Source organism: Notolepis coatsorum (genome assembly GCF_963971535.1).
Source record: "Notolepis coatsorum genome assembly, chromosome: 7".
NCBI classification, from domain to species: Eukaryota; Metazoa; Chordata; class Actinopteri; order Aulopiformes; family Paralepididae; genus Notolepis; species Notolepis coatsorum.
Genome location: NC_140171.1, coordinates 5,640,554 through 5,666,092, shown reverse-complemented (window position 1 = coordinate 5,666,092; position 25,539 = coordinate 5,640,554). Strand labels below are relative to the sequence as shown.

The window sequence follows — 25,539 nt, the reverse complement described above, 5'->3', positions numbered from 1 at the left end:
TTCCCTTTAATGAAACCAACAAACAGTTATAATTTTAGACATACATGTGAAACAAATATGTAAAAAATGAAAATTGATTTTTTCTTTTTTCTTTTCATAAAGATTATTAATAATTTAAGATTGAGTTTTCTCATAGCCGTGAGTAATCGATTACTCACGCCCATCCCTAGTATCTTATCCTGCTCTTATCTCCTAGGTATCTTATCCTGCTCTTATCTCCTAGGTATCTTATCCTGCTCTTATCTCCTAGGTATCTCCTGCTCTTATCTCCTAGGTATCTCCTGCTCTTATCTCCTAGGTATCTTATCCTGCTCTTATCTCCTAGGTATCTCCTGCTCTTATCTCCTAGGTATCTCATGCTCTTATCTCCTAGGTGTCTCCTGCTCTTATCTCCTAGGTATCTTATCCTGCTCTTATCTCCTAGGTATCTCCTGCTCTTATCTCCTAGGTATCTCATGCTCTTATCTCCTAGGTATCTTATCCTGCTCTTATCTCCTAGGTATCTCATGCTCTTATTTCCTAGGTATCTTATCCTGCTCTTATCTCCTAGGTATCTCATGCTCTTATCTCCTAGGTATCTCATGCTCTTATCTCCTAGGTATCTTATCCTGCTCTTATCTCCTAGGTGTCTCCTGCTCTTATCTCATAGGTATCTTATCCTGCTCTTATCTCCTAGGTGTCTCCTGCTCTTATCTCCTAGGTATCTTATCCTGCTCTTATCTCCTAGGTATCTTATCCTGCTCTTATCTCCTAGGTATCTCCTGCTCTTATCTCCTAGGTATCTTATCCTGCTCTTATCTCCTAGGTATCTTATCCTGCTCTTATCTCCTAGGTATCTTATCCTGCTCTTATCTCCTAGGTATCTTATCCTGCTCTTATCTCCTAGGTATCTTATCCTGCTCTTATCTCCTAGATACTTAATACTTAAAGGGGACATGTCTTGCTATTCCTTTCACTATTTGGGCAACTTTACACAATTCCTGTGAGTATGGAACACATCTGTAAAGTATTTTTTCTAATCAAGTACTCTAAAGCAGCATTTTTCCACTTCAAGATTTCAAGCTGTTTTGGGCTGGGCTCCGCCCATAAGCGATTTGAGTGACAGTCACCCACAGTCTGCACTGGCAGAGAAAGAGAGAGAGATTGAGGGGGATACTAATTAATTTCGCCGCGGGGGGGGCATAATCCCACAGGACAATGCATTGGTAACTTGTTTCAAATGACAATATATACCCCTGTGAATATTATTGCACGGATCGGAATGCGTGCGTGGGAGCGTGCGCAATGATATTTGAGTGTGTGTGTGTAAATGCTCCGTGTCACTCTCTCTCTCTCTCTCTCTCTCACTCTCACTCTCACTCCCTCTCCCTCTCCCTCTTGCTCGCTCGTTCTCTGCTGTCTCTGTCAGCACCCGCGCACGTCAACGCGTTTGCGGAAGTGTCAGTATTTCCACTTGTTGTTGAATTGTTGATTATGGGCGGTGACTACAACCAGTGCCTTACTCACGTCGGCAAAACAATCAAATCAGAACGGCTTAGTTCAGTGAGGGAGGATCTCGTGAACTTGAGACTAGACTGATGAGCCAAAATGAGAATTAGAGACACAGACCCCATTGATACAAACCCCCATTGCTAGAAAACAATGCTAAACACTGGAAAAGGCAATTTATAAGACAGGGGACATTTAATACTTTTAGTGTCCACTCTCATATTGTTGATTAGGCACAATTTGGGGTCATATTGTCTCACTATCTTTATCCTTCACAGACTCCTGTCAATCTGCCAAGCGAAGTATTTGGCTTCGGTCTGGTGAAAGTTATCGATCGCTCTGTCAGCATGTTGGCCTCTTGTCTGGGAGGTGATGAATGATAGAAAGAGCAACATTAATAATTCACCTATTTGTTTCCTTTAAACTCATGTAATTAATTTGGACTTCACCTTGGAATAGGTCACAGGGTATAGAGAACATTTCTATGTAGGGTAATCCTATAATAATACATCCACAGAGCTTGTAATTTCTTTTAAATATAAATCTGTGCATTCAAAATGTTCACACACATTTCACAAAAGATGAACAGAAAATGAAACATAAACACCCACAACTAGGGATGTTTGATATTGGCTTTTTTACCGATACCGATATACCGATATTGTCCAACTCTTAATTTCCGATACCAGTATCAACCGATATCAACCGATACCGATATATGCAGGGTCCCCCCCCCCCCCCCCCCCTCCAAAAACGGAATAATTTCAGGTAATTAACATTACATATCTCTTGTTGTGGAATTAACACAACATTATGCATACTTTTTTTCTTTGTTTCTAATTATTTTTTAGCCTTTTTACAGCTTTTATTGGCCACGCAGGACCGACAGAGGAGAGGGTGAACGGGAGGAGAGGTGGGGAGGACATGCGACAAATAACGACGGGAGCTGGGATCGAACCCGGGTCGGCCGCGTAGGTGCGCGAGGCACTATGGTATGCGCCACGAGGGCGCCCCCCATTATGCATACTTTTGACAATAAATAAAATCAGAATTAGTTCTTACTTGCTTGCCTGGGTAAATAAATGTTAAATAAATGTAAAAAAAAATATATATATATATATTTGAAAACCGATACCGATAATTTCCGATATCACATTTTAATGCCAATATCAGCCGATAATATCGGACATTCCTAGTAGTATTCCTACCCACAACACTCCCGCTCTGCCCCATCTCACCCCCCCCCTCACTGCCCCAGCCTACACCCCCTGTGCACACTGTGCATACAGTATATAAACAGTGTATACTGTTTATTTTACTTTACTCATAGTATATATTTAGATTCTAATTCTTAATTGCTCATATTTATTGTGAAAAAAGTAGTAGTAGTAGCGCTCACCTCACTTGACTTGACACTGGGTGCTGTAACCTCTGATACTATACATAAAACATATTTATTGTAACATATAATATAACTGATAGGGCATACAAACATTTTGAGTACACTGTTTACTTGATCATATTCTTATATTCAGAGTAAATTATATTGTTTACACATCTAATTGTATTGTCTATATTCATGTCTTTCTATATATCTTATCTCATCTCCCCACCCAAGACCCCCCTCCACACACCCTTATTTTCCAATTACAGATCAAACTCTTAAAGAATGTGAATAAACCCCACATTTACTGGTCAAAAACAATAGGTTGGGTGGGCAGTTGGGTAGCGCAGCGGACTAAGCACTCGCCTACCACCGCAGAGACTCTGGGACCGAATCCAGCTGTCAGCGGTACCTCCGGCTTGGTCAGTCGTCCTTACTAACAAAATTGGCAGTGTTAGCAGGTGGGAAGCCGGTGGCGTTATGAGTCCTGGACGTTGTAATCTGCGACTCCTACTGGTCGGTCGGGGCGCCTGTTCAGCAGGGGAGGGGATCTGGGGGAGATGGCGTGAACCTCTGCATGCATTACGTTCCCCCAGTGAAACTCATCGCTGTCGGGTGAAAAAGAAGTGGCTGGGGCAATGCGCAGTGGGGCAATGCGCGCAACGACCAGGAAGGGAATTGGCATAACGACTAAATTGGGATGGGTGAAAAATACAGAAAGCCTAATTTTTTTTTTTTTTTAATTAGATTGGGCCTTTAGTTTAAAGACTCTACTGTGTCCAGATAGCGAGATGAATGTAATTTTCTGCACTTTGCTTAAACAGCCTGTTTTACATGATATTAATTTACACGTCCGATATTTCATCTTTCCAAGAGGGAGCGTGTGGGGGTTTTGAATGTGGCCCAGCGTTATTTTGAATGTGGCCCAACAAACCAACACGGTACACGCTTGATTCAGTCTACAGGCAGGGACAGTGTTTTGTCTTCAGGCAGGGACAGTGTTTTGTCTACAGGCAGGGACAGTGTTTTGTCTACAGGCAGGGACAGTGTTTTGTCTTCAGGCAGGGACAGTGTTTTGTCTACAGGCAGGGACAGTGTTTTGTCTACAGGCAGGGACAGTGTTTTGTCTTCAGGCAGGGACAGTGTTTTGTCTACAGGCAGGGACAGTGTTTTGTCTTCAGGCAGGGACAGTGTTTTGTCTACAGGCAGGGACAGTGTTTTGTCTTCAGGCAGGGACAGTGTTTTGTCTTCAGGCAGGGACAGTGTTTTGTCTACAGGCAGGGACAGTGTTTTGTCTTCAGGCAGGGACAGTGTTTTGTCTACAGGCAGGGACAGTGTTTTGTCTTCAGGCAGGGACAGTGTTTTGTCTACAGGCAGGGACAGTGTTTTGTCTTCAGGCAGGGACAGTGTTTTGTCTACAGGCAGGGACAGTGTTTTGTCTTCAGGCAGGGACAGTGTTTTGTCTTCAGGCAGGGACAGTGTTTTGTCTTCAGGCAGGGACAGTGTTTTGTCTACAGGCAGGGACAGTGTTTTGTCTTCAGGCAGGGACAGTGTTTTGTCTTCAGGCAGGGACAGTGTTTTGTCTTCAGGCAGGGACAGTGTTTTGTCTTCAGGCAGGGACAGTGTTTTGTCTTCAGGCAGGGACAGTGTTTTGTCTACAGGCAGGGACAGTGTTTTGTCTTCAGGCAGGGACAGTGTTTTGTCTTCAGGCAGGGACAGTGTTTTGTCTACAGGCAGGGACAGTGTTTTGTCTACAGGCAGGGACAGTGTTTTGTCTTCAGGCAGGGACAGTGTTTTGTCTTCAGGCAGGGACAGTGTTTTGTCTTCAGGCAGGGACAGTGTTTTGTCTTCAGGCAGGGACAGTGTTTTGTCTTCAGGCAGGGACAGTGTTTTGTCTTCAGGCAGGGACAGTGTTTTGTCTTCAGGCAGGGACAGTGTTTTGTCTTCAGGCAGGGACAGTGTTTTGTCTTCAGGCAGGGACAGTGTTTTGTCTTCAGGCAGGGACAGTGTTTTGTCTTCAGGCAGGGACAGTGTTTTGTCTACAGGCAGGGACAGTGTTTTGTCTTCAGGCAGGGACAGTGTTTTGTCTTCAGGCAGGGACAGTGTTTTGTCTTCAGGCAGGGACAGTGTTTTGTCTTCAGGCAGGGACAGTGTTTTGTCTTCAGGCAGGGACAGTGTTTTGTCTACAGGCAGGGACAGTGTTTTGTCTTCAGGCAGGGACAGTGTTTTGTCTTCAGGCAGGGACAGTGTTTTGTCTTCAGGCAGGGACAGTGTTTTGTCTTCAGGCAGGGACAGTGTTTTGTCTTCAGGCAGGGACAGTGTTTTGTTTACATTGGTGACTCATCGTCTGGATGCAAAATTTTTGTTAGATCAAAAGCTTTGGAATGGACACTTTTTTTTTTATCCACTTTTTCTCCCATTTTTCTATATTTTCTCCCATCCCAATTTCGTATCATCCAATTCAACCCTCCCCTGTCACGAACGCTGTTTCTTGCCTCCCACAAGCCGGCTGCAATGTGGACTAAGTCATACATAGCACAAGTCCCCTCCGGTACTTGAGGTAACAGCAGTCGCATCTTTTCACCTGCGCAGCTCGATCTCTCAGTGGCGAGGAGTAACGCGTGGGAGGCTCACGCTGCCCCCGACACTTCCTGATTCTACTGCGCAGGCGCACCAACCGACCTGTAGGAGTCGCTGTCCACACCGCCCGATCCCCACCCATCAGTTTCCCACCCCCTAATACGGCCAATGTGTATTAGTACGGACGACCAGCTAAACTGAAAGCAATGTGGAGCGCTGGGCTCGAACAGGCGAGCCCAGCGTCTCCGCATTCGTGGCGAGCGCCTTGCCCACTACGCCACGTAGCCGCCACTGGAATGGACACTTAAAGTGAGACTCCCAATCTATGTGCGTCCAAAAAGCGCTTGTGCCGTTGTTTTGGTTTTATGAATATTGGAAGTAGAAATGATTAGCATTTGTTAGCGATTACAGTGGAGGTCAGTGGGTCTTTTCTTCTCTTTAAAAAAAAAACATTTAAATCAACGTATGTAGTTGTATTGCGAAGCCGTTTGGAAGTTTGTTGGTGTTACATGGGGGCGACAGCGGCTCAAGGAGGTAGATCGGTCGTCTGGTAGTCGGAAGGTTCCCGGTTCGATTCCCGCTCCTCCCGGGCCGCGTGTCCTTGAGCAAGAAACCCCTAATTGCTCCCGATGAGCAGGTTGGCACCTTGCATGGTTGCCTCAGCCGTCAGTGTGTGAATGAATGTGAGGTATAATTAAGTTGTAAAGAGCTTTGGATAAAAGCCGTTATATAAATGCAGTCTGTCTGTGTCTGTTAAACTGGTTAAATTCCAGTTTACTTTGCTGCAGTTTTACAGCCTGGTCTCCAAGTCTGACCAATAAATGTTCCTTGAAAGATGTGACGTGTTAATATTGTTCAATGCCCTGCAGAAAGTCAAGAGGTTGAAGTAGAGGCAGGTGTTATGTGTTAATATTAGTGCTGTCAGGTGATTAAAAAGATTTATCTAATTAATTACAGGATTTGTAATTAATTAATCTAATTAATCACATTTTAATCGCATAACCATATTAGGCCTTATATTCTATAATCATATTTCAAATGGCATGTGTCCGGATGGCAGAATTCATTACTGTATCTACAAAACCTTCTGTTTAATCATCTTCCCTTTATTTATTTGCTTAGATTTTTCAGGTCTGGTCAATTTGAGCATGGTGTTATTCACAGTCAAAGATAAAAAAATTTTTATTGATATTCTCATTTGGTTCATTACAATTTACTCAAGCCTAGTAACAGACACAGTATTTCTGACACTGGGAATACATTCCCTGAGATCCATAGATGTCCCTAGAATCAGATAGCAAGAACATGCAAATGGACCATATAAAAAAAAAAGTCTGTAAATGTGTATTCTACCTTCTTATGGAATGAATGAGATAAAAAAAAAAAAAAATTAATACATTTTGAGTACATTTTCATAACGCGATAATTTGCTGTGTAATTAATTCATCTAATTAACGTGATAAACTGACAGCCCTAGTTAATGTGTTCAATGCCCTGCAGACACACTGAAGTAGAGGCAGGTGTACCCAAGAGTCTCCCTGTTTCTCCTGAAACCAACATGGAGCCAGATCAGCCCACCGGACCAGCTGCGACCGGACAGGACCGGGGCAGGGCGTCCCACTCCCTGGAGCCCACCGGACCCGCTGCGACCGGACAGGACCGGGGCAGGGCGTCCCACTCCCTGGAGCCCACCGGACCCGCTGGAACCGGACAGGACCGGGGCAGGGCGTCCCACTCCCTGGAGCCCACCGGACCCGCTGGAACCGGACAGGACCGGGGCAGGGCGTCCCACTCCCTGGAGCCCACCGGACCCGCTGGAACCGGACAGGACCGGGGCAGGGCGTCCCACTCCCTGGAGCCCACCGGACCCGCTGGGACCGGACAGGACCGGGGCAGGGCGTCCCACTCCCTGGAGCCCACCGGACCCGCTGGGACCGGACAGGACCGGGGCAGGGCGTCCCTGGACACGACGCTGAGAGCTGTGGAGGACGGGGAACCCGACAGCCCTGGTTCTTCAAATAAGGTCCGTCTGCAGCACGAGGAAAGACATAATGGTTGTAACCATGGCAACGAAGAACCATATAAGACCAATTAGAATTTTCTTTTTTAGACAACCCCATATATTTTCAAAAGTTTTAAAATGAATCCTAATCCCAAAGGGCGACAGTGGCTCAGGAGGTAGAGCGGTCATCTGGTAATCGTAAAAGGTTCCCGGTTCGATTCCCGCTCCTCCCGGGCAGCGTGTCGAAGTGTCCTTGAGCAAGACACTTAACCCCTAAGTGCTCCCGATGAGCAGGTTGGCACCTCGCACGGTCGCCTCCGCCATCGGTGTGTGAATGTGAGGAACAACATTAAGTCTGAGACCACTTATCGATTTATCGATAACTTGCGTGAAATCCACTAATCGTTTTTTTTTGCATGTTTCAAAAAGAAAAGTTATTCCAAAAATATATATTATACTTTATACTATACTAAAATACTAGGTGTTGTGGCATGTTTTAGTTAAAACATCCCCGTTTCATGTAAATTCAGTTGAATTGCAACTCTGCACTGTGCATTCAACATGCAGTGCACTCCTCCATCACACCCAGAGACCAGACTGTAGTCTGTAACATGAGAAGGATCACTGTCGTGGTTTTGAATGGGGAAATCTGTAACACTAAAGATGGCGGCAACGACAAAGAATGGCTGCAAAATAAACATAAATTAGTTGTTTAAATAATAATAAAAATAAGAAATATATATATATATGGGGCGGCTACGTGGTGCAGTGGGCAAGGCGCTCACCACGAATACTGGAGACGCTGGGTTCGCCTGTTCGAGCCCAGCGCTCCACATTGCTTTCAGTTTAGCTGGTCGTCCGTACTAATACACATTGGCAGTATTAGGGGGAGGGAAACTGATGGGTGGGGATCGGGCCTTGTGGACAGCGACTCCTACAGGTTGGTTGGTGCGCCTGCGCAGTAGAATCAGGAAGCGATGGGGGCGGCGCCCCTCCAAAGCGCAGACCCCTGACGCTGAAAGAGCGCGCCGCGCAGGTGAAAAGATGCGACTGCTGTTACCTCGAGTATCGGAGGGGACTCGTGCTATGTATGACTTAGTCCACATTGCAGCCGGCTTGTGGGAGGCATGAAACAGCGTTCGAGACAGGGGAGAGTTGAATTGGATGATACGAAATTGGGATGAGAGAAAAATAGAAAATGGGAGAAAAAGTGGATCAAAAAAGAAATATATATATATATATATATATATAAAAAGAAAAAAATTTTAAATATCGATATTTATCAATAAATAAATGCACCATCTTATTTTTACCAAAACATGGCAGAACGAGTTGGCAGAGTGCTGAGGGAAACGTAATCAAAAATGTATGTGCACATACTAAACCCTGGACAGCTCCAACTATGAATTGCGCGCTCCATTGATACACGTGACCGAGCCCAGCAGTTCCTGGCACAAGTCTCCCTCTGTCATTTTTCAGATTTCTACACATTATGAACGTGAAAATATTTGAAGAAGATGTGCTTATTTGAGTCCAAAAAGGTTTGGCTGCATTTTGTGACTGTGTCACAAACTGCTTTTTTTTTTTTTTTTTTTAACAAACGTTTTTTTTTTTTTTTTTTACTATTTAGAGATACTATAACTGTTAGCCGTTATACAGTAGATTATGACGAGAAAAAAAACCCAAACCATTTTATTCATTTTCTGGCGATCTGCCTTCCAGACGAGTATGATGATGATTGTCTTGGGCTCATCATCACCATCCTCGTCCCTCTCACGCCGTGAAAACTCGTTGGCCGCTTGTCAGGAAAAGAGTTTCTTGAGTTCTTGTCATATGGAATACCTTTGTTTTGACCGTCTGCTACAAACGCCAGACGTCCATAAAATATCAAATTCGACTGTCCATCAGCGCACCCGCTCTCTCTGTCTACGGTTAAATGTGACGGTTAAATGTGACACTCTCGTGACTCTGTGCCCATCACGTTTAACTGTTGACCAATGAATTTAGCTTTTTACAACAAATTATTTATGCATCACATTATTTATCTAATTATTACTTTATGCTTGAAAATAAGAAATAAATCATTAATCAATGAATTATAAAATATAGAATAGTTATGCAGCAGCACTTACAATGATGCTTCTTGTTGCTGTCGGCTAGCCCACGCGATATCTTTAGATACTGTCGTTTTCCACACACTACGGTATTCTTTTCATCTTTTAAATTCTGTTTTGTTTTCTCCAGGCGGAGACGACGCCATCAGAGGAGGTGGAGGAGGAGGAGGAGGAGGGGGGGGAGGGGGAGGGGGAGGCGGGGGGGATGAAGGTGACTCCCCCTGAACCCAAGAGAAGGGTCCTGCCTGCCTGGATGACGGCCAGCGCTGCAGTTCCCCAGAGTCCTTCCTCTGCTGCCAAAGGTACCGTGACCAGGGGAGAGGGGAGAGGGGGGGGGGGGGGGGGAGGGGGAGAGAGAGAGAGGGGGCGGAGAGAGTGAGAGGGAGAGAGAGAGGGGGGAGAGGGAGGGGGAGGGAGTGGGGGAGAGAGGGGGGAGGGAGAGAGAGGGGGGGAAAAGTGAGAGGGAGAGAGAGAGGGGGGAGGGAGGGAGGGGGGGGATGGGGGAGGGAGAGAGAGGGGGGGAGAGAGGGAGAGAGAGAGGGGGGAGGGAGAGAGAGAGAGGGGGGAGGGAGAGAGAGAGAGGGGGGAGGGAGTGGGGGAGAGGGGGGGGGGAGAGTGAGAGGGAGAGAGAGGGGGAGTGGGGGAGAGAGGGGGGAAGGAGAGAGGGGGGGGGGGGAGAGTGAGAGGGAGAGGGGGGAGGGAGAGAGAGGGGGAGGGAGGTAGTGGGGGAGAGAGAGAATCCACCCTAAAACAGAACCTACAGTATATTGTGCTGTTCCAGTGATGTTGGACAGTTAAAGGTGCTATAGATAACGTTTTTATGTAGAATAATAATTTAGATATATTTTTTTTACATGTATAATAAATATGTTTGCAGGTCCAAAATCAATGTTGTTGTTTACATGTTGCGTTTCATGTATCCCCTCCCTACTTCCCATTTCCCCACGTGGAATGTACCTGATTTTGGTTAAGTGACTTGCTGGTGCTCTCGTGCGACATCTAGTGGCTGAATGTTATCTATAGCACCTTTAAATCAATGTCTATAAACATACTGTGTCTCCTGTGCTGGAAATCACAGCATCAGGACTTGAATCTACATTCATTGTAGGGCTGCAACGATCTTGTTTATTAAAAGGATCCCCATTAGCTGGACGCCTTGACGTCGAGCTAGTCTTCCTGGGGTCCAAGACAGACATACACAAACATAAAACATAAACACATACATAATCAAGCAATCCATAATCCTAATAACAAAAAGATAAAAATCTATTTAATTTGTCATAGAATTTTTTATTATTTAAAAATTCAAAGACAGAAAAATAATACAATCATGTTCATTCTATTTAGACTAAAGAATGTAGGTGGATTCTGAGTCTTTTCTTAAAACATGCCTTTCCACTGATGGAACGAATCCAATCCAATCCAACTTTATTTGTGTAGCACATTTAAAAACAACATGGTTGACCAAAGTGCTTCACAGTAAAAACCATAATATAGTCAAAAGAACACATAAACACAATACAAAGTACACAGAACTACAAACAAAATTACAGCAGCAGACTAATTTTTTTTTAAAAGCTAGGGAGAACAAATGTGTTTTAAGATGGGACTTAAACACTGGGAGCTTTGGGGGCCACAGCCTAATGTGGGGGGGGGGGGGGGGGGGGGCAACTCGTTCCACAGTTTGGGGGCTGCAACCACAAATGCACGGCCCCCTCTGTTTTTTAGCCTGGATTTAGGGACACCCAGGAGGGACTGGTCAGCAGACCTCAGAGACCGTGATGGGGTGCAGGATCTCGGTGAGGTAGGGCGGGGCCAGACCATTCATTGCTTTATAAGTAAACAGCAGGATCTTAAAATTGACCCTAAACTGCACAGGCAGCCAATGAAGGGAGGCGAGGACAGGAGCAGGGGCGTAGCTGGGGGGGGGGGGGGGGGGGGGGTAGCTTAGGATGATTCCAAGGGCCCAGCACTGGGGGGGGCCCAAAAAAAAAAAAAAAAAAAAATGTTTTACTAGACATCACTCAGGTGTATTATTGAAGCTCTCATTGATACTATGTTTCTTTCTGAAGTGTGTGTGTGTGAGATATATAGAGAGAGAGGGGGGGCTTTGGTAGACTATTGCATTGGTCCATTCATTGAAGATGAACGCAATGCGACATCCTTTACTAGGCTCACCCACCAACAGTGCAGGTGCTGAACTGCTGATCCGAATGTATAGGTGAAAACCATATTATGCATTTTCATCAATAAAAAAATGGCAAAAAAAAAATTCGCTTACGCGCACTCGCATTCACTGGGGGCCTACAAATACATTCTTTCATGGGGCCCAGAATCTGGAGCTACACCCCTGGACAGGAGTGACGTGCTCCCGTTGGCGTGTCCCTGTCAACAGCCGAGCAGCAGCGTTTTGGACCGGCTGAAGACGCGACAGCGAGGCCTGGCCAACGGCAACATATAGAGCGCATTACAGTAGTAGTCCCGCCGTGTTGAATGTTCCTTGGAAGGTTATTCCATGACCCCACAGCCCTGTAATTGACAGTGTTTTTCAGGCCATTTGTTCTAGGTAGGGGGTAGAGTCATCTGCCTTCTATTGGCCGCTCTTGTAGCATGCGTGCGTTTCTCTGCACTGTAGCCCTCATAGTCTTAAAGATAAATTCAGGTGTCTTGAGTATGAATTACCTTGTGAAAGAATTTGTAGACCGTCTTTTCTCCACACTCAGCCATTTTAGTTGCTCATGCATTTCAGCAACAGTAGCCCTTGATGAGCAACCCCAATACAAGTCTTGCTCCCTTGTTTTGTGTAATTTGTAACTTCCCGAGAAGGCCTTTTGAAGCAGATGACCCCACTCCTGAACAATAATCCAGATGACGGAGAACCAAGGAGCAAACAATTTGATTCAACAACACAGATGGAAGAAAAGGAGCACATCTTCTTGCTGCTGCTACTGATGCTACTGATGCACAGACAATGTTATTTATATGGTCTGACCAGGACAGTGTGCTGTCGAGCCATAGTCCCAATAGCTTAGTCTTCTTTAATTGTTGAATGGGTTGACCCTCTATGATTAAATTAAGTTGAGGATCTTGGGCTAATCTAAGCGTTGAGCCAAATAGCATGGCAACAGTTTTAGATGGATTCAGCACACGTTTTCTTTTAGCTTTGATCCAATTGTATTATGCTGTTCAGCTCCCTAGTCAAAACCTGTTTGAGCTCTGTACAAGTGTGAGCAGCATAATAAAGAGCAGAATCATCCGCGTACACGGTCAGGGATGCATCTCTAATAGCAAGTGGCATATCATTTGTGAAAATGGAATATAAGAGCGGGCCCAGGCAGCTCCCCTGGGGAACTCCGCAGTTTACATTCCTACTGTTTGATAACGTGCGGCTGAAATGGCATCTCTGTGACCTTGATGACAGGTAGCTCCTAATCCATAAAATGGCACAGTGTCCAAAACCATAGTAGGTGGGTTTGTTAATTAAAAGGTCATAGTCTAACTAATCAAAAGTGGCACTAAAATCAAGCATTACTAGTGTGCCTACAAGCAAGGATTTGTCAATTGAAGCGAAGCCAGCTATCAGCCATTTGGAGCATCGCAGTACAGGTTGAATAAGAGAAAGCTTGTTTTGAGAGAAATAACGCTGAATTTGCTCAAAAACAACCTGTTCTAACAACTTACTTAGGAGTATTAGTATTATATGTGATCAATGCATCTCGAGGACTTGGCTCCAGTCTGATTAATAGAGATTCTGGTTGGCTGAGACATTAATTGGGATAATCCACATGTATCAGCAGTAGATATACGCATATTCTTCAGGGAACAGTTATCGGACAACCAGTCCACATTTAAATCACCCAGCAAATACATTTCTCTATTCTCTTCAGTAACCTTATCCAACATTCCACATGAACTAGGGATGTCCGATATTGGCATTCAAATGTAATATCGGAAATGATCGGTATCGGTTTTCAAAAAATAAAAATATGTATTTTCTTTTTTTACATTTATTTAACCTTTATTTACCCAGGCAAGCAAGTAAGAACAAATTCTTATTTTATTTATTGTCAAAAGTATGCATAATGGGCGCGCCCTCGTGGCACACCGCATAGTGCCTCGCACACACACCTACGTGGCCCGCGAAGGCCAGCCGCGTATAGGTGTAACAGAGTGACAGCCACTGAAATGGGTGCATTTCTCACGCTGTCCAAGGTGCTGAACGGCTCTCTCTTGCAGCCGTTTTCACAGCTTGAATCCCGGTTGGGGCAAAAGCCTGTCATACATTATCAAAGATAAACGGCTATGTTGAATCAATAAACATGAATATCACTTTGTTGCACATATTTAGATTATCATTAGATTGTATCGGCAGAGGTTTTTGTCAACTTAAATCACGTTTCTTCATTTATGCTGTCCTGGCCTTCCCACATATAGGCAGAAATGAAAGCTATGTAAACCTGTTGTGTGAACATCAAGAAAGCGCGCAAGTGAATGACTCAAGTCATTGAAGGCCTACCATTAAATCACCTAGGTAGGCCTAGTGTGTTCGTCATAGGTAGGCTTATTGTCACATTGACTTAAGATTCAAGATTCAAGATTGTCATGTGCACAGTTAAACAGACATTTTGCCGTACAATCAAAATCTTACTTTGCTAGTCCGCCCTTCACACAAAATCACACAAAATCATTTCAAATTAAATACAAGCGAGTGCTAAAAAAAATAAGGTAAAAATAGATTTTTTTTAAAGGATATAAGAGATATACAAAAGGCACAGTGAGTAACATTGCACGTTCCGATTCACAGTGTTTACAACATAAAAATGGAGGCGACAATGGGTCACAGCAGCGGTTAGAAAGTGTCTTTAGTGATTCACAGTTCGGGGGAAGGGTGACAGCGAGGTCACAGCAGCAGTCAGAGTCGGAGAGGCTGCCGGGCACAAAAGCGAAAGTAGGCTATAGCTGAGGCCGTTCAACCTCGCTCGGAAATGGAAACGGGCTCGGGGGACGGGACATGTCTCGGGCTCTTGGGCGGATGGGCGGACAATTAACTTGCCATGCCTCAAGGACGCGATGTCTCCCCTGCGTCTCGCAGACCTCGCCTCCGGCAAGAGCTCTCTCCTTTTTTGTCGAACCGCGCCCTCCGTATAATCCTCGTTGATATACACGTCCTTGCAGCCTTTTGGCCCTCTCTGCACGACGGCCATCTTGTCTTTGAACTGAACAAGCCTGGCGAAGATCGACCTAGGTCTAGCTCCGCTCTGTCCAGAAGGTTGACCCATGCTTTGAACTCTTGATCTCTATTGCTCTCCGTTAATGTTCGTCCCCAAAATATTACTGTGTTGTTTACATGTATAATAAATTAAAATATCTTGGCAGGGGGCGCTCCAGTAGCACACCACATAGCGCGCTGATTGGCGAAGCGGTCGTCCCGGGTTCGTTTCCCAGTCCCGGCGACCATTTGCCGCATGTCTTCCCTACCTCTCCTCCCGTTCTCCCTCTCTCCCTCTATCGGTCCTGCGTGGCCAGAAAAAGCTGAAAATGCTATAAATAAAAGTTTAAAAAAATATATATATATAAATATGTTGGCAGGTCCAAAATGAATGTTGTTGTTTACATGTTGCGTTTCATGTATCTCCTCCCTACTTCCCATTTCCCCCACGTGGAATGCACCTGATTGGATAAGTGACTTGCTGGTGCTCTAGTGCGACATCTAGTGGCTGAATGTTATCTATACTATAGCAACCTTCTGTAGTGTGGTAGTGAAAGGGTTAAATGGTGCGCACAGGAACGGGTTGTGTTCTTTAGTACTTAGATTGTACACAGGAACGGGTTGTGTTCTTTAGTACTTAGATTGTACACACAGGAACAGGGTGTGTTCTTTAGTACTTAGATTGTACACAGGAACAGGGTGTATTCTTTAGTACTTAGATTGTACACAGGAACAGGGTGTGTTCTTTAGTACTTAGATTGTACACACAGGAACAGGGTGTGTTCTTTAGTACTTAGATTGTACACACGGGAACAGGGTGTGTTCTTTAGTACTTAGATTGTACACACGGGAACAGGGTGTGTTCTTTAGTACTTAGATTGTACACACGGGAACAGGTTGTGTTCTTTAGTACTTAGATTGTACACACAGGAACAGGGTGTGTTCTTTAGTACTTAGATTGTACACATGGGAACAGGTGTGTTCTTTAGTACTTAGATTGTACACACAGGAACAGGGTGTGTTCTTTAGTACTTAGATTGTACACATGGGAACAGGTTGTGTTCTTTAGTACTTAGATTGTACACATGGGAACAGGTTGTGTTCTTTAGTACTTAGATTGTACACATGGGAACAGGTTGTGTTCTTTCCTTGTTTAAATCTTGGGAAGCTGTAGTTTGATTTGATGTAAAAGGATGAATGAAAACATAACATAGTTTCAAATGACTCTAGGATGTATTTTTAGGATTTCTTATAATAACATCATTAAGTGGTACATTCTTTGAGAGGATCACCGGACTCATGACAAATGAATACGCTAAGATGCCAGAAGACTGAAGAACAGTATTAGGAAAGAAAGGTTCAGCACACTTAGGTCCAGGGATAGAAGCCTTGCATCACGTGTCCCCTCCGGTACACGAGGAGGCAGCCTGTCGCATCTTTTCACCAGACAGCTCGAACTCTCAGTGGCGAGGAGTAACGCATGGGGGTCCATGCTAGTTTCTATAATGAAACAAAAGCCTAGCTTTTCAGGGCAAACAGTCTATATACAATGAACTAGGTCCACATATAGTACTCAATGCGGTCAGCTGTATGGATCAAACCTGTGTTGTTTCACTCTTGCTCGCATGGGAAGTGTAGTTCAACAACAGATACTTAGTGTGTGTAGCCCTCTCCATTCTCCAGATACATACAAATTAATACATTGATTGGATAGGACACGAGAGGATGTACGATCCGCATCGCCACAAGTGACAACAACAACAACAACAAGCACAGCATACAAAGCGAGGACGATCAGAAAATATAAATGAACATTATAATTATCATAACGTTATAAAATAAATTACCAAGCTCTTTCCCCTTTGCGATGGCGTGTTGCTAATTTAAATGATAAATTACATCCATTAATACATCAGGCAGCACAATGGTTGATGATGAATGGCCGGTTCTATAATGTTTATGTAATGCTGCGTTGAGACTGTGGTGGTACAGTAGATGACAAACCGGTTATCATTATTTTTCCATTTTATTTCAATCGTTTTTCACGGCAAAATCTAAATCGACACGGATGAGAATGCGGCGCAGTAAACGTTTAGATATTTAAAACGTTTAACCGTCTCCTGACACAGATCCTCAAACCAGATGCTGAGCCTGTCAAAACGCGGCTCTTCCTTTGCTTCTACAACATAATTATGGCTTTTTTTGTGACACATGATTTCAAGGAATAATTTGTATTATCATCACTAGCAACTAGTTTAGGATGGCGAATTCCCCATCTTTGAATCCCAAAGCTACAATGTGAAATAGAAGGGACAGGACATGCACCCTCGACTGACACCGCTACCAATTTTTAACCCTTTCACTACCAGAAGGTTAACCCTTTACTATCACACTACAGACGGTTAACCGTGTGTAGTGTGATAGTAAAGGGTTAACCTTCTGTAGTGTGGTAGTGAAAGGGTTAACCCTTTGTCGTGTGGCAGTGAAAGGGTTATCCTTCTGTATTGTGGCAGTGAAAGGGTTAACCCTTTGGTAGTGTGGCAGTGAACGGGTTAACCCTTTGGTAGTGTGGCAGCGAAAGGGTTAAGTGGCCACCGTGTGAACACGGCATCAGGAGCGGTAGGCTGACGGACCGTGAGTAGCTGTGTTAGTGACGTTACAGCTGACAATGAATCCATAATATTTAGTCGAGAGGAAGGACAAACCTTGAGAGTCTTGTGTTACAGATGTTACCGTTAACTGTTATTCATCCACGCCCGTGTTCCGCGATGTGAGAGTGTGTGTGTGTGAGAAATGGCCTCGGGCTGTTTTACCTTCACGCGTATATAAAGCGAGAGTACAGTTAAGTGCATACGGAGACGGAGAAGTAAACATGGTGTTCGAGACCCGGGGACTTCGCACGCCTCTCCTGGAAGGACTCCATTCCATCTCTCAAACGGGAGTAGTGTAAACAAGAAAAAATACATGAAGTGTAAACAAGAAGGAGCGTGAGAAAAGAAAGAGGATAGAATCTGGTTGTGTGTGTGTGTGTGTGTGTGTGTGTGTGTGAGAGCCATCTGTTGTGCAAATCAAATCAAAATTCGAATCAAATGTATTTGTAAAGCCCGCAATCACACGTTAACTCATTGACCGCTGCGCTGTTTCCAAAATAATCCAGTCTTTTTTCATAGATTGCGAGATATGACGCGTTATATGCATTATGCCCAAATCGTTCGGGTTGCTTGCTCGCCTGAAACTCCAAATACTTCCAAATCAAAAGTATATACCATATATATATGTCTTCACAAAATCATCAAGGGGGGGTGGGGCGTCGTTTTAACTCGAAACTGCGATCGTTACCAAAAGCATGTTTTAGGTCTGGTAAAATACCAGCAGGTTACCTAAGATAGACCTTACCTCAGTCAGAAGGTACTCCAAAATGAATAAATCCCAGTCGTCCGATTGCGATCGCAATTACTTGTGTATATTGGGCATGGCTACCATATGGCAAAGAATAGCTCTGAGGCACCAAATTTCCTCCCGATTGCTATGTCCTGATCCACTCCGAGGCGGAAGCAGCCGGAGGTAACACAGCACTGGAAGACAACTGACATCCCCAGTTCAAAAGGTAGACGATACTGCCACCTGGCGGGATTCGATCGGCATTGCAATTCCAACGTAGGCAGCTCCGAGCAAGTGTTTAGAACGGGGATCAAAGGGCGCGGCTGGGTGGCGCAGTGGGCAAGGCGCTCGCCACCTACGCAGGAGATGCTGGTATCGAGCCCAGCTCTCTGCGTTGCTTCTGGCTTGGCCGGCCGTCGTACTAACACAATTGGCAGTGTTAGAGGGTGGGAAAGCCGGTGGGGTGGGTCCTGGTCGTAGTAAACAGCGACTCCTACAGTTCGGTCGGGGCGCCTGCTCAGCGAGGAAAGGATCTAAGGGGGGTAGTGTGATCCTTCCACACGTTACACCCTCTCAGTGAGAGTCGGCGCTGCCAGGTGAAAAGAAGCAAGCGGTTGATTGGCTACACATGTGTCGGAGGAAGCATGTGATAGCCTCCACTCTCCCAGACCGACTGTAGGGGGTAGGTGCGCAGCGACCAGGAAGGGGATTAGGAATTGGCATAATGACTAACATTGGGATGGGAGGAAAAGGGAGAAGAAAAAGAAAAAGAAAAAAAGAACAGGGATCAAAGGAAAAATATCAGATGATCAAAACCCGAGAAATGTCGAGTTTGGCGCTCAGCGGTTGGCGACGAAACCCGACTTTTCTCGGGTTTGGCGGGCACCGTTGTGACATGTGTTCACCAACACGCCTCCTTCTCCTGCAGGAGCTGGGAAAACGGGCAGAGCGAAGGCAGCGACAACACCAGCCAGCAGAGCCAGCGCTCTGCCCAAACGGGCCAAGGCCACCGGGAGCCCCTCGGGGGAGGAGTCTGACGGCAGCGAGGCGGAGCAAAGACCCAGGAAAAGGGCGAGGAAGAGGACGAGGTCGAGCGATGGAGAGGAGGAGGCCCAGTCCAAAGCAGTTGAGTGTCTAGTAATAATAATAATAATAATAATAATAATAATAATAATAATAATAATAATAATAATAATAATAATAATAATAATAATAATAATAATAATAATAAATTGTATTTTAGTGCACTTTTCGTTCACTAGGATCCCAAAGTGCTACAGGGTTAAAACATAGTTAAACATTTTAATAATTATTAATAATAATAGAAATGAAATACAGAATAAAATAAAAATAGAACAAAGTTAAAAACATAGTATAAACAGAAAATGAAAGACAACAGCACAAAAAAATAAAAATAAAAATAGCGATCAAAGGCCTTTTGAAACATATGTTTTCAGGCCTTCTTTAAAAGAGTACAGGCTCTGTGGTGCCCTCAGCTGGATAGTAGTGTGTGTTGAGTCAGAACCAGATCTGTGTCAGTAGTGTTGAGTCAGAACCAGATCTGTGTCAGTGGTGTGTTGAGTCACAACCAGATCTGTGTCAGTGGTGTTGAGTCAGAACCAGATCTGTGTCAGTAGTGTTGAGTCACAACCAGATCTGTGTCAGTGGTGTTGAGTCACAACCAGATCTGTGTCAGTGGTGTTGAGTCACAACCAGATCTGTGTCAGTGGTGTTGAGTCACAACCAGATCTGTGTCAGTAGTGTTGAGTCACAACCAGATCTGTGTCAGTGGTGTTGAGTCACAACCAGATCTGTGTCAGTGGTGTTGAGTCACAACCAGATCTGTGTCAGTGGTGTTGAGTCACAACCAGATCTGTGTCAGTAGTGTTGAGTCACAACCAGATCTGTGTCAGTGGTGTTGAGTCACAACCAGATCTGTGTCAGTGGTGTTGAGTCAGAACCAGATCTGTGTCAGTGGTGTTGAGTCACAACCAGATCTGTGTCAGTGGTGTTGAGTCACAACCAGATCTGTGTCAGTAGTGTTGAGTCACAACCAGATCTGTGTCAGTGGTGTTGAGTCACAACCAGATCTGTGTCAGTGGTGTTGAGTCACAACCAGATCTGTGTCAGTGGGGTGGAGTCACAACCAGAGTGGTGTTGAGTCACAACCAGATCTGTGTCAGTAGTAGGGCTGTCCCCGACTAAGGATTTGGATAGTCTACTATGATTGGGCAAAATTTGCCGTTAGTCGACTATTAGTCGACAAAAAAAAGAAAACGTATAATATATATATATTTTTCTTTTTCTTTTTTTCTATCATTCCATTTGGGCTGTGGGGGGTGCTTAATGTCTGAAGTCAAATAGTCGACTAATCGATCGAAATGAGCCGTAGTCGACTGCCAACCTCTTAGTCAAATGCAAAAATATATATATATATATGCTTAAGAAAATAGTCACAGAGGCACTGAAAGAGGATTTCATCTGTCTAATAATGAACACACTAGAGTAGACAAATATCAAGATGTATCCATCAGTGGACCAATTGCATGCTTTCGCAGAGGACAAGAAGCCTTCAGTCGACCCCTTCAGACATTAAGTACCCCCACACCCAAAAAATAAATAAAAGGAAAAAAAGTATATATATTAAAAAAGAAATTGCATTCAGGGGTGTAGTCTACTACCAGTCGACTATCTGCACATTTCTGCCAATTTTTTGTCGACTATCCAAATCCTTAGTCGGGGACAGCCCTAGTCAGTAGTGTGTTGAGTCACAACCAGGCCTGTTTCAGAACGAACATTTCATAGTGCGACCGGAACATTTCATAGATCTCAATTCATGGTATTATCTAGGCAATTATATTAAAATAGTATTGAAAATGTTTTGAAAATCTTCAAATGGTGGCGGCTACGTGGCGTAGTGGGCAAGGCGCTCGCCACGAATGCGGAGATGCTGGGCTCGCCTGTTCGAGCCCAGCGCTCCACATTGCTTTCAGTTTAGCTGGTCGTTCATACTAATACACATTGGCCGTATTAGGGGGAGGGAAACTGATGGGTGGGGATCGGGCGTTGTGGACAGCGACTCCTACAGGTCAGTTGGTGCGCCTGCGCAGTAGAATCAGGAAGTGTCGGGGGCAGCGTGAGCCTCCCACGCGTTACTCCTCGCCACTGAGAGATCGAGCTGCGCAGGTGAAAAGATGCGACTGCTGTTACCTCAAGTACCGGAGGGGACTTGTGCTATGTATGACTTGGTCCACATTGCAGCCGGCTTGTGGGAGGCAAGAAACAGCGTCCGTGACAGGGGAGGGTTGAATTGGATGATACGAAATTGGGATGGGAGAAAATATAGAAAATGGGAGAAAAAGTGGATACAAAAAAAGAAAATCTTCAAATGGTACTAGTAAAACGTACTTTACTCACTTTGTCTTCCCCTCGTCTTTCTGATGCCGTGAAGAGCCGGGGTTCTCAAACGTTTTCATACCGCGACCCCATTTTATTTAGGAAATCTTTTTGGGGGACCCCACACTTAATGCATCGCATTATTTCGACGTGGAATATCAAAATAAAAGCACACGTTGTTAAACTTGATCATGCATATTTATTAGAAAATGTAATTACAGCACTATGTTATCAATACACATTTATAAAACGAGGCATATTTAGCCTAAATATGTTGCCAGAACATAAAATATTTAAAAAAAACATTACTTTCCAATGCGTGACCCCACTGTCACCTACCCGCGACCCCAATTTAGGTCACGACCCGTAGTTTGAGAACCACTGCTCTAATGCCATGAAGAGCCGTCTGCGTTAATCAAACCCGCCTCAACTCACTTCACCCACATTTCTAATATAATTAAACGAATATAAATCCTCATGATTGAAGGAGAATATATACAGTATAGAATACCTCAAATACCCCATACCTCAAATGGATCTGTCATCAGCTCTATTTTCAATCTTTCAAAATGTTCTTATGTACTTATTTGTGTTTCATTACACGTATATGTACATGCTTACCAACGTTTTTTTTTTCTTTTTTTTTTTACTTTTTTTTTTTGCGTTTATCGCTTTTCTGGTCAAGCATGACCGACAGAAACAGGTTGAAATGGGATGTAGAGCAGGGGAAGACATTCTGAGAAATGACGGCGGGTCCGGGAATCGAACTCGTGTCCCCCAGATCCGTGACGAGCATGGTTTTCCCCGACGCAGAAATAGCGCAGAGATATGCGGTGAGCTACGGGAGCTCCCCTACCAACGTTTTTCACCTGTTTTATAGCAACACTACTATCACCAACATCTAAGAAGGGAGATCCCCCCCCTTGAATGGCCCTTCTAAGGTTTCTCTCCTCCACATTGCCTGTGGTGCTTTTTTCCTATTGCTAGGTTTTTTGTGAGTTTTTCCTTACCTTCGCGTGGGGTATGTCTGGGAGTGTTGCATTTATTTATTTGGCGGCCTATGGGGACATTGACGTGTGTTGTCGGGCTTTACAAATACATTTGATTTGATTTGATTTTAGAATATATTTCACGCAGGATTGATACAATTACTTGAAAATAGGGGTGGGAATCACCAGAGGCCCCTCAATACGATATTGTAATATCACGCTATTGTGATATTTAGAGATGTATTACCTTTTTTAAACTGCAAATTATGTCCCCAACGGAAAACTTTGTTAACATCCGAAATAACAAAATATATACAATCATCCGTTTGATCTAATAAGATAAAGTCTGTTCACCTCATTCCAGTCATTTTTATTGCCGTAAAATGGGATTGTCAAGCCCCCCAAAAATACTAATAATATTGAATTTATTTATATTTAATAAAGACCAAAAAAAGATATATTATTAATTATTATTATTATTATTATTATTAATATATTTTTTACTATATATATTGATACTTGGCGTCACTTTATAAATATAATATTGGCACGTAAAACATTGCGATATTACATAATATATACTACAGAAATATATATATATATCATATTTTGGTGATTCCCAACATTACTATTTTATTATTTCCCGCCTTTTTGTTGTATCTGTGCAGGTGAAGAAAGCCAGGCGGCCGAGGGCGACAGAGAGGGTCGAGAGCGGAGAGGATTCTGACCACATGGAGGTAGAAGAGGAACGAAGAGAAGTGTCCGCGTCCGACGGAAACGCCACGAAGACGGCTAGCGTCCCCGAGTCCCAGGACCGAGACGGGAAGTCCAAACATGGACAGCCGGACGACGACGAGGCGGAGTCTCGCGGCTCAAACTGCGCCTCTAGCTCAGGCTCCGCCCAGCCCAGAGCTCAGCGCAGGACGGCTTGTCCGTACGGGAAAGAATGCTACAGGTACCTAGAGGCCAATAGGGTTCAAAGGTCAACGTTTATTTATGACGTCTGAAGTACTTGTCGCTTACATTTACTAATACATTTACATTTAGTCATTTAGCTGAACGCTTTTATCCAAAGCAACAAAGTTCTATACAACAGTGTGGGGCGACAGTGGCTCAGGAGGTAGGGCAGTCGTCTGGTAATCGGAAGGTTCCCGGTTCGATCCCCGCTCCTCCCGGGCAGCGCGTCGATGTGTACTTGAGCGAGACACTTAACCCCTAATTGCTCCCGATGTGCAGGTTGGCACCTTGCATGGTCGCCTCCGCCGTCGGTGTGTGAATGTGTCAGTGAATGGGTCAAATGTGAGGAACAAATAGCGCAAATCGCTTTGGATAAAAGCTGTAATATAAATGCACCATTTACCATTATGTTCAACCCATGCGCTCACCATCTTCTCCAGAGTCAGACAAGAAGATAGAGACCAGTTTCCTCTCTGTGCGTTCAGTAGAAAGCTATCCGGCTGCAAGCTAGCCTAGCTTAGCACAACCACTAAACCTAGCTTAAAACTAAGCTATGCTAGCTTGCAGTCAGATAGCTTTCTGGTATCTATTAGGGCTGTCCCCGACTAAGGATTTTGATGGTCGACTAGGATTGGCCAAAATTTGCCGTTAGTCGACTATTGGTCGACTTACAAAAAAAAAAAATATAATAAAAAAATAAATGTAAAATAAATGTATCATTCCATTTGGGCTGTGGGGGGTGCTTAATGTCTGAAGGAGTCAACTGAAGGCTTCTTGTCCTCTGCAAAAGCATGCAATTGGTCCACTGATGGATACATCTTGATATTTGTCTAGTCTAGCACTGTGTTCATTAGATGGGTGAAATCCTGTTTTCGTAGGCAGTTAGCCTCTGGTATGCGTGCCATTAGCGTTAGCCACGCTTCTAGGCCTCTTCTATTGGAAAAGATTATTTAAAAAAAATAAAAAAATATATATTAATTATTTTTTTAAATTATATTCGACTAAGATGTTGGCCAGTCGACTACGGCTCCTTTCGACCGATTAGTCGACTAATCGATTAATAGGGGTCAGCCCTAGTATCTATCTTCTCGTCTGACCCTGGAGAAGGCGGTGAGTGCATTTCCCATAATGTTGGCGTGTTCCTTTAACTTTATCATGCAATTGGTAAAGGGATTATTTATCTCACGATTTTGTGCGACAGCGCCGACAGATAATCGGAAAGAACTCCAGATGATTACCATGACATGAATTTCTTTCATATCGCCCTGAACTGTCAACACCTGTCAATTCGTCTTCATCAGGAAAAACCCACTCCACTTCCAAGAGTGCAGTCACCCTGGTGACGGAGATTATCAGGAGGAGGATGAAGTGGAGGAAGAGGAGGAAGAGGAGGACGCAGACAGACCAGAGTGTCCTTACGGCACCGGCTGCTACAGGTGTGTGTGTGTGTGTGTCTGTGTGTTTAGAATTTGATCTTTATTTATCTCGAACATTTTCAACCATAAACACACAAATTTGTAATAACAAAAAAATAACAAAAACTAAATAAAATTAAATATATCTTCCTAGACATGGAAGCAATAATCAACATAGCTCAAGTCAAATGGTTTTGTTCGAGAAGGGACAGAAAGAAGCAAAGCTTATCTGGTCCTGCCCCTTCCTTACAATATCATATTAACCCATTCTCCGCCGATGACGTGTTAACACGTCATTCTCCGCCATGCGTAATCTGCCAATGACGCCTTACGGTGTCTTTGATATCAATATTTCATATTTTCGTCATGGTATTCACATTTCACCCACGGAGTCTTGGCTGGTGTGTCAGGGGGTTTGGACTCTAATGGATTCTACGTTCCATGCATTCTCATCTCTTGATATACTGGCTAGGGATGCTCCGATATTGATATCGGCCCCGATATGTTACTCACTAAGTTAGGAGAGTAATGTTTTAAGTCAAGCCTGATGTTGCCTTGCACTAAAGAATGATCCCAGTCTCTTCCACACAGTGACAGTGAGGCATATTAGTTTATTAATTGAAC

General features: G+C 44.2%; 2 protein-coding genes across 2 annotated transcripts in view; one reads left to right on the top strand and one right to left on the bottom strand.

Annotated features, from left to right (window-relative positions):
- Positions 1-25,539, bottom strand: part of LOC311232594 (tripartite motif-containing protein 14-like) — a gene marked incomplete at both ends in the record, with an annotated part of 407,443 nt that overhangs the window by 34,556 nt on the left and 347,348 nt on the right. The gene's annotated exons all lie outside the window — the stretch shown is intronic.
- Positions 1-25,539, top strand: part of aplf (aprataxin and PNKP like factor) — a 34,501-nt gene that overhangs the window by 6,621 nt on the left and 2,341 nt on the right. Inside the window, exons 5-9 of the mRNA XM_084319422.1 lie at positions 6,953-7,265; positions 9,747-9,870; positions 19,087-19,283; positions 23,212-23,498; positions 24,802-24,936. Of these exons, the coding sequence (XP_084175548.1) occupies positions 6,953-7,265; positions 9,747-9,870; positions 19,087-19,283; positions 23,212-23,498; positions 24,802-24,936 (1,056 nt within the window). The remainder of the gene's footprint in view (positions 1-6,952; positions 7,266-9,746; positions 9,871-19,086; positions 19,284-23,211; positions 23,499-24,801; positions 24,937-25,539) is intronic.